This window comes from Chiloscyllium plagiosum, chromosome 3 (assembly GCF_004010195.1).
Source record: "Chiloscyllium plagiosum isolate BGI_BamShark_2017 chromosome 3, ASM401019v2, whole genome shotgun sequence".
NCBI lineage: Eukaryota > Metazoa > Chordata > Chondrichthyes > Orectolobiformes > Hemiscylliidae > Chiloscyllium > Chiloscyllium plagiosum.
The window spans coordinates 973,171-983,420 of record NC_057712.1 but is presented as its reverse complement, the minus strand read 5'-3'; the positions used below and the strand labels follow the sequence as shown (position 1 = coordinate 983,420).

At 41.2% G+C, this 10,250-nt stretch overlaps 1 protein-coding gene across 1 annotated transcript in view; it reads right to left on the bottom strand.

Annotated features, from left to right (window-relative positions):
* LOC122548589 (kinesin-like protein KIF3C) overlaps positions 1-10,250 on the bottom strand; it is a 198,799-nt gene that overhangs the window by 41,123 nt on the left and 147,426 nt on the right. The window contains exons 3-4 of the mRNA XM_043687424.1: positions 4,475-4,576; positions 1,047-1,169 (exon numbers count right to left, since the gene is read on the bottom strand). Coding sequence (XP_043543359.1) covers positions 1,047-1,169; positions 4,475-4,576 — 225 coding nt within the window. The remainder of the gene's footprint in view (positions 1-1,046; positions 1,170-4,474; positions 4,577-10,250) is intronic.

Genomic DNA, 10,250 nt, shown 5'->3' with positions numbered 1-10,250 from the left:
ACCCTTCAGACTCACTGCCTGTATTCATGATGAAGGGCTTTTGCCCGAAACATCGATTTTACTGCTCCTCGGATGCTGCCTGAACTGCTGTGCTCTTCCAGCACCACTAATCCAGAGTCTGGTTTCCAGCATCTGCAGCCATTGTTTTTACCTAATAAATTCCCTGTCAAATCTGATTAGAATAGTAATATAAAGTATCATAGAATCTCAGCAGTGTGGAAGCAGGTCATTCAGCCCATTGAGTCCAAACTGATCCTCTGAAGAGCACCCCACCCAGACCCACCCCCCGTAACCTATTCCTGTAACCTTGCATTTCCCATAATTAATCCTCCTATCCTGCACATCCCTAGATAAGAGGCAAAAAAAGACTGGATTAATGCTAAAAGAGAGGTAAACGATGCTGGAATCAAAAGGAACAATATGTTTTTTTCTGGCTGTTATCTAAGAAAATATAACCAAAAGTCTTTAATTTTAAAAAGTATTCCAAAAAACAACTAAATAGTTTATTTCTTAAGATTTACTTTTTCATGGAATATGCTTTGCTCATCTAGTTTCTTTCACCAACACTTTGGGACCTCAACAAATGTACAGCCTCAGTGGAAAGTGAAGTGTTACTACTTTAGCAATCTATTCACTGTTGTGTTGTTAAGCATTGTAAAAGATGCCCAGTTTACTCCAGTTCTGACCTTCTAGGTAGGCCTGCCCAAACATTATATCCAGAAGAACTTCACATGTGTTCTCTAGCTGTGCTCCTTGCTCAAGACATCGTGTTAGTATTTTCAAACACAGTTCATGGTCAGCAATGAAGAGCAAAGCAAGGGATTCCTTCATCTTAGATATATATTCTGGTTATGTTAACAGGAGGAAGGTGCAGGCTTATTAAATGTTACAATTCTACAAGTTAGTTTTTAAACGTGTTTTACTGAAGGAAACTAAAATTGTTTTAAACTGCTATTTCCAACATAGGGCAAAAATCAACAGCATTTAATTTGAAGAAATAGGTCAGAGTAATAAAGTAGGAAGTCATTTCTTACTTTTTTTCTCACCTTTTTCAGCTTCTTGGTTTTAATTTCAACTTCTTGTTGGAGCGAGGTGTAGGTGTCTTTTAGTTCCATTGTCTCCTCATCTCGCAGCAACATCTGCTGTTGTATTTCTCTCTCTCTCCGTTTCTATTTAAAGGGAAATGTGTGAATACATTAATCACCATTCCGGACACCATGTGCCGCTGTTCTGTTTCGACTTAAGAAGTAACTTCACACATTGATGCCAACAAATTTGAGGGTAACAAAACTCCACCCTTCCAAAAAATTAGGAAATAATAAACAAAAAAAGGAGGGATGAGAGAATAAAAGGATTTTTTAAAAAGTTTGAGAAGGAAACCTATGCCTCTTTAAGAGTTATTTCATACACAGACTTGCCTTTCTTATAGAGACATAGAGATGTACAGCACAGAAACTGACCCTTCGGTCCAATTTGTCCATATGTACCAGATATCCCAATCCAATCTAGTCCCATTTGCCACACTTGGCCCATATCCCTCTAAACCCTTCCTATTCTTATACCCATCCAGATGCCTTTTAAATGTTGCAATTGTACCAGCCTCCACCACTTCCTCTGGCAGCTCATTCCATACACGTACCACCCTCTGAGTGAAAGCATTGCCCCTTAGGTCCCTTTAAAATTTTTGCCTCTCACCCTAAACCTATGCCCTCTAGTTCTGGACTCCCCGACTCCAGGGAAAAGACTTTATCTATTTATCCTATCCATGCCCCTCATAATTTTGTAAACCTCTATCAGGTCACCCCTCAGCCTCTGACGGTCCAGGGAAAACAGCCCCAGCCTGTTCAGCCTCTCCCTATAGCTTAAAACTTCTAAGCCTGGCAACATCCTTGTGAATCTTTTCTGAAGCTTTCAAGTTTCACAGCATCTTTACAATAGGAAGGAGACCAGAAATGCAAGCAATATTCCAACAGTGGCCTAGCTAATGTCCTATTTATCCACAACATGACCTCCCAACTCCTGTACTCAATACTCTGACCAATAAATGAAAAAGCATACCAAATGCCTTCTTCACAATCCTATCTACCTGCGACTCCACTTTCAAGGAGCTATGAACCTGCACTCCAAGGTCTCTTTGTTCAGCAACACTCCCTAGGACCTTACCATTTAATGTAAGCTTGCCATTTGTTTCATTCCAGATGGGTTAGCATTTCAAACAGATTGGAAATTATTTTTGAGACCATTAGGGAAAGAATTGTCATCGTGGTAGTGTTCTTGGACTGTAATCCCAAACCCAGCCTAATGTTCTGAGGATATGGGTTTGAAACCCATGGTGGCAGATGGTGAAATTTGAATTCAATAAAAATATCTGGAATAAGAACTATTTACTGTTGTAAAATTCCATTTGGCTCGCTCTGCTTTTTGCCTGGTCTTGTCCATAACATTTGCAGACTCGTTGATTTTTATCTGCTTTCTAGTCCATTGGGTTGAATAATAAATGTTTGCCTCACCAGCAAAGCCAACATCCCATAAATAAATACTTAGTTCCATAAAGTATCGACTTGATTTGATTTATTATTATCACAAATTACCAAGAAACAGTGACAACCATTATTTTGTGTGCTATCCAGACAAATCACACCTTGCACAACTACATCAGGGTAATAGAACAGAATGCAGAATGTAGTGTTCCAGCTACAGGGAATGTCCAGAGAAATAGCAACCCTAATATATGAGATGTCCATTCATAAGTCTGATAAGAAGCTGTTCTTGAATCTGTTGCTACGTGTTTTGAAACTTTAGTATCTTCTGTCTGATGGAAGAGGGTAAAAGAGAATATAAAATAGGATAGGAAGGGTCTTTGATGATGTTGGCTGCATTCTTGAGACAGTGGGAATTGTAGACAGAGTCAATGGAAGGAAGGTTGGTTTTCATGACAGACTGGGCTGCATTTACAATTATCTTGCACTCTTGGGCACAGTAGTTGCCATATCAAGCTGTGATGCACCTGGATAGGATATATCAAATACCAAACATCAAATGGAAATTCCACATTTAACTGGATAAATTCCATTAGTGGTAAATCTGTCCTACTATCAAAATTTGTGCTTATTTTACAGTCAAGGATCCAAGGAAATGTTCTGCCTGGTTAAATGCAGTATCTATATGTAATGATTTGGTTCGGAATACAACAGGCTTGGGAGGTCTTGGAGATGGGTAGTCACCCTATATCTGAGTGAGACATCTGAATTTGAGAACTACTCCATGATTTAATACCAAAGAAGATGAGTCCAATATGTGGCCAAACCGATTGAAATTCAATTTGCATATTCTTCCAATGAATTCTAGTGCAAGATAGTAAGAGCGGAAAGATTCAGGGCACCATCAGCAACCTGATGGAAAGAAAGCTGAAGCTTCTCAACATTATCATCCAACATGAGGGAACAATAGACATGTTGGAACAGCAAGACCATATGACCATGGAGACAGAAGAAGAATTAGGTCTTTGGGTCCATCGGGTCTGCTCCATTTTTCAATCATGGCTGATATGTTTCTCAACCCCATTCTTCTGCCTTCTCTCTGTAATCCTTGATCGCCTTACCAATCAAGAGTTTACCTACCTTTGTCTTAAATAACCTGGCCTCCACAACCCTCTGCGGCAATGAATTCCACTGACAAACCACCCTCTGGCTGAAGAAATTCCTGCTCATCTCAGTTCTAAAGGGTTGTCCTTTCACTCTGCCGCTGTGCCCTCAGGGACAAATCTCTCTGACGAGTAGAAACATCCTCCCACCTCATCCTCATAAACACCACAGTGAACAAATGCAGAGTCCTCAACTGCTGTTACACATCAGCACAAAACAGATGCTTACATGCTGTTAGAAGGTTACATAATCCTATTTTGTATGTGCCGTTGATTCATGGTCTACACTTACTTCTGAAATTTGTCCATTTAAATTATTAAATGTTAACAATTGTTTTAATCTCATAGCCCCAATCTGTGCTTCAATATCCCTTCCATATCTCATTTTACCAAGCCAAAATATTACAGCTCTGATCAGACAAATCTCATTGTAACTTGAAAGTATTTTCATGAAGTCTGTCTTGACTCTAACCTAACCCGGCATTAGAAGCCAATGGAGCATGTGATAAAAACAATATTCCATTTTAGTGATAAATTACTTGCTACAGAGCCAAATGAAACTTAGGACTTTCTGTTCTTTTTGTCTGAATATTACATCAGGCATTGCCTTTACTCAAAAGGGCATTGGAAATGTTGTTCTATATGTTTTCAAGAACTTGCATGAAATGACTAAATGCAGGAGAATTCTTATTATTTAAATAAATGGCATCTTGTGTGGTTTGGTTAATCTTGCACTAATTAATGTATTGTACAATTCCTTCATTACTAACCAAGGTAATTGAGCAAGAATGTCTTTATTACAACAGAAAGGCCAATAAATGAGGAATTTACCTGCTCTGCAATTTCTTGTCTCTTCTGCTCCAGCATTTTTTGCTGTTCATTCGTATGGTCCATGATGTTCTTGCCTCCAATGAGCAGCTTGCTTTCCATCGCCTGGAGAAAGTATCGAGAAAGATCCATTTACTATACATCATAGAATCACTCAACTATCTTTTAGAAATTCTTACAGCAAGAAATATTTAGAATATCCATGAATAAAAAGTATCTGACGAAAAAAAGTTAGAGGAACAATTTTCAGGGTCTGTCATTATTCCACTGATAGAATGACACCAAGAATAATCTCTACTGCATGAGTTGACTCCAAGCGATGGAGATTGCAGGTTTCTCAATGCCTGTTTGTAATATTGGAAAAAGATAGCTGATTAATTAGGATATTGATACAACCTGTTTGGCCAAAAACCGAAGTTAGCTGTATACCGATTGCCCATCAGCACAACCAACATTGCAAAAAAGGAAACATTCTTTACCAGTATCAACAATACAGTCACATTGCAGCTTGTTATACGGTGGCTGCACCTATTCCTTCCAGTGGCGTACCCTGTCAGAGGCCTACATTGCAGTAAGGTTGAGTCTCGATTTTCAGTTAAAGCTCAGGCTTAAATCCAATGTGACCAATGGGCTGCTCACACCAAAGGGGCAGCCCATTGTAGCTCTCTGGCTGGGATGCTGGGAATGAGGTTGGGTGGGGATATTGGTTGAGGCCAGGCTGACAGCATGGCACAGGAATTTTGTGGAGACAACATGAACACTTAAGCTGCTTCTAATTCCTCAATTTGATAAAGATGTCATTATATAAAGATGTCAGATAAAACTGTCATTATTATGAACATCTTTTATTTCTTCTACTGCCCCAATCTACTTCATAATGTAAAAGTTCAGAGCATATTCCAAACCGCAACTATTCCTATAAATAATGCTAGATACAGAATCCTTGCGGAAAATGACTAATATTTGAAAAAAAAATTAAAAGGGAGTGGGAAAAGAGTCAGGGTTTATGTAAAGAACCAGCACAGTGCCTGCTTCTGTAGCTGAAATTCCATAAACATGAGAGGAAAGGGCAGGAAATGGGATCAGAGCCAGGAGCTCTCATTGATTAACTGGGAAAGGCACTTGGTGGTGTATCAAATGGCCTCTTTCATATGTATAGTCCTGTCAGTATGTGACTGTGATAGTGCATTCAGTGCTGTTCTGGTAGAAGGGTCTCACATGGTCAGTGGCTCATTAGATACAAACCTACAGATTGCTCACAGAAAATGTGAGAGGAAATTAATGGCACTCTTTGATGGCAGAATTTTTAAAAATTGAGTAATAATTAGAATAATTTCTGTATAGAGTCATAGATTCCCACAACATGGAGACGGGGTCTTCAACCCAAACTAGGCCATGCCTATCAAAATGTCCGTCCACACTAATACCATTTCCCTGCACTTGGCCCATATTCTTCTAATCCTTTCCAATTCATGTATTGTCCAAATTCGTTTTAAATGTTGTTAATGTACCCTCATCAAACACTTCTGTTGGCAGCTCATTCCATATGCGTACCACCCTTTGTGTAAAAAGGTTGCCCCCGGTTCCCTTTTATTCTTTCCCATCTAACCTTAAACTGATGCCCTCTAGTCCTCAATTCCCCATCCCTGCGAAAAAGACTGAGTGCATTCACTCTATCCATGCCTCTCATGATCTTATACACCTCCATAAGATCACCCCTTGTCTCCTACGCTCTAAAGAAAAATGTCCTAGCTTGTCCAGCTTCTCTCTGTAACGCAGACCCTTGAGTCCTGCCATATGAGATCAATTGATCAAAATGTTACTCACTTTGCTTCTTCACATTTATGTAATTAAATATCGCTGAACCAGCTAAACAAGGGGCATTTTTTAAAATTTGTTTTCATTCCTGTACTGAATGTCTATGATGGACTTCTGTTTAAATGGATGTAAGTTGCTCGCTGAGCTGGAAGGTTCATTTTTAGATGTTTCGTCACCATGCTAGGTAACATCATCAGTGAGCCTCTGGTGAAGCAATGGTGTTAGTAACGCGCTTTCTATTTATGTGTTGAGGTTTCCTTGGGTTGGTGATGTCATTCCTTGTGGTGATGTCATTTCCTGTTCTTTTTCTCAGAGGGTGTTAAATTGGTTCCAAGTCAATGTATTTGTTGATAGAGTTCTGGTTGGAATGACATGCTTCTAGGAATTCTCATGCACGTCTCTGTTTGGCTTGTCCTAGGACGGATCTGGTACTGAAGAGAACAAAGGAAAAATCTGCTGTGGGCAACGCAGGTTTGCCATCTGTTCCTGAGTAGCTGCTTAATCACTCCTAGATGACTTCAATCTGATTATTGCTTCTGCAACTTCGATAAGTTTACCAGGGGAGACAACAGGTGGAACATCTTTTTTCAGGGTGTTCTAAGTGATTTATTTGAGTGTTAAAGGATTTAGATGTTTGACAGACAGTAACCACGTGCACATCATGCTTCCTGTTGTTGAATGCAAAGCCAAGGTAAAGCTTCAGCAGAGTAGTCATGGAGACACACGTCAAAACGGTCACGGTGGAGGTCTGCCTGACTAATACCAAGCCTGTTATCTGCTAACTGCTCACTTCCCCATGTCACTATGGGCCAAGACAGCAAACATGGTCTTTGGTCTACACCTTCCATTAAAGGCTAAATAGAAGTGCAGTTCTCTCTCTCCAGTTGATAGATTTCCTTGTGCTCAATCCCCCAGTTTTTCAAATTAGTAGCTTGGAGAAATTATTCCCATTATGAAGCAAAATCCTTCATTTATAAGCTCATGTTAAAGTTACAAAATAGTTCATTAGTAGTTTTCACGAATAAAGTAAAAAAAATGTTTACCACAATGACTAGTTTTTATGCAGCTTTAATTTTACTGGCAGTATCCTAAACCAACTGATATCCTTGCATTTCCATCAAAAAATTAGTTTGTGTGATGCTTAATATTCAAAGCCCCAGTCCAATTCAGGTCTTCCTGAAAACCCTGACACGGGAGATTATGATGACCCCACTAACAGCATCCCCAGTGTCATGAATATTGGATGAGATTTGCTGCTTCTTAGACTTGGCCTTCTATTTATGAGTAGCGGCTGCCCTCGTTATAATGAAACATTTCTTAAGACTTAGATTCTGAAATGTGTGCCATTAGTTTTTCATCATTATTATTCCTACAGCCTACTGGTTTCAGTTACTTATAAATCATGATTTGGAATAAATCATGGGTGATTGAATAGATCACAACAATGATTGTAAGATGAACAGTTTAGAGTAACCAGCAAATATTAACATGGATAATGCTTGCAATATTTTCCTTGGGACTTTTGTGCAATTTCACCCAAGGCATCACATTTAAATCTGGACAATGGTTTCTGCTGCCTCAATCTGATTCAGTCAGCTGCAACACAAAACACACCTCCCAAGATTCACTGCACCCTAACTGTTCTTTGTGTGGATGAAATAATGATTTTTAAAGACTGTTGCTATTTGTTAAGAATTAATTTATGTTCACCTCTCATAGTACAGCTCAGAAGAAAGAGAAAACAAATGCAATTTTCAGGAAGTAGAGAGAGAGGCATAAACTGAATGGATACAGTGATGTATTTTATTTGACAACTCCTGCAGGATTGTATTAGCAGAAATATACGTTTACATTGGCAGCTTCCATCAGACATGAGAATATACAAATTGACCATGGCAGTTGGAGCAGCTGCGCATGTTTTAAATAGTTACTAGTTGATTCCAACATGTTGCCCTCAATTTAGGTAGGAATGAAGAACAAAGCAATTGAACCAAGGTAGACACACGTCTTTTTACAAATTACTCATGGTGTTTGAGTTCGGAGTGAGGGAGCTGATTCTCCCAGTGTGCATGGCCCTCCTAGGTTGGGTCAGTGAGCCCATGCCTGTCATCAGGGCACTGACTAATACAACACTTCAAGAGGTGATCTTCTAAGTCTGTGAGAAGATTTGTAGTTCGGGTGCTCGTTGTTGTGGTTCTGTTCGCCGAGCTGGGAATTTGTGTTGCAGGCATTTCGTCCCCTGTCTAGGTGACATCCTCAGTACTTGGGAGCCTCCTGTGAAGCGCTTCTGTGATCTTTCCTCCGGCATTTATAGTGGTTTGTCTCTGCCGCTTCCGGTTGTCAGTTCCAGCTGTCCGCTGCAGTGATCGGTATATTGGGTCCAGGTCGATGTGCTTATTGATTGAATCTGTGGATGAGTACCATGCCTCTAGGAATTCCCTGGCTGTTCTCTGTTTGGCTTGTCCTATAATAGTAGTGTTGTCCCAGTCGAATTCATGTTGCTTGTCATCTGCATGTGTGGCTACTAAGGATAGCTGGTCGTGTCGTTTCGTGACAACCAGAAGCGGCAGATTCAAACCACTACAAATGCCGGAGTAAAGATCACAGAAGCGCTTCACAGGAGGCTCCCAAGCACTGAGGATGTCACCTAGACAGGGGACGAAATGTCTGCAACACAAATTCCCAGCTCGGCGAACAGAACCACAACAACAGGTGATCTTCTATTTAGCCAGCTCCACATTTGTCATCATCCCGTTGTATTCCTTCAGCAAGAAGCCTAATGTGAGCCTGGAACGCACTGTCAGAGGAGATGGTAGAACCAAATACAATAGTAATCTTTGAGACATTTAGACAAAAACATGAACAGACAGGGAATAGAGGGACATGGACTCTGCAGAAAGATGGGATCAGTTGAAAATGGCATTATAGGCAGCACAGACATTGTGGGCTGAAGGGCCTGTAGCTTTGCTGTACTGTCTTATGTTCTATGTTCTCAACTCTTTCACAGGATTTTGGCCACAGCTTTCAACAAGGCAATCCCTTCCTTGGGGGATGAACATCTGGCTGTGGTAAGCTCCTGGCCAGCTGCTTTGAGCTTGGAAAATCAGCTGTGAATTTACCTACCAGGCTCGATACACGGGGCTGCTAAGTTTGTGCCCTAACCAGATTCTGAGAGATTCCTTCAGAGGCAGAAAGTGCTGGGGCGTAATTTATTTTCCCAGCTTCTTCTCATCTGCAAATCCAACTCCACGGGACCAGAACATTTCAACTCCACAGGACCAGAACATTCCAACTCCAGGGGACCGGAACATTCCAACTCCAGGGGACCAGAATATTCCAACTCCAGGGGATCATAACATTCCAACTCCAGGGGACCAGAACATTCCAACTCCAGGGGATCATAACATTCCAACTCCAGGGGACCAGAACATTCCAACTCCAGGGGACCGGAACATTCAACTCCAGGGGACCAGAATATTCCAACTCCACAGGACCAGAACATTCCAACTCCAGGGGATCATAACATTCCAACTCCAGGGGACCGGAACATTCCAACTGCAGGGGACCGGAACATTTCAACTCCAGGGGACCGGAACATTTCAACTCCACAGGATCAGAACAATCCAACTCAAGGGGACCGGAATATTCCAACTCCAGGGGACCAGAACATTCCAACTCCACGGGACCGTAACATTCCAACTCCAGGGGACCGGAACATTCCAACTCCAGGGGACCGGAATATTCCAACTCCGCGGGACCGGAACATTCCAACTCCAGGGGACCGGAATATTCCAACTCCAGGGGACCGGAATATTCCAACTCCACAGGACCGGAACATTCCAACTCCAGGGGACCGGAACATTCCAACTCCAGGGGACCGGAATATTCCAACTCCAGGGGACTGGAATATTCCAACTCCACAGGACCAGAACATTCCAACTCCAGGGGACCGGAACATTCC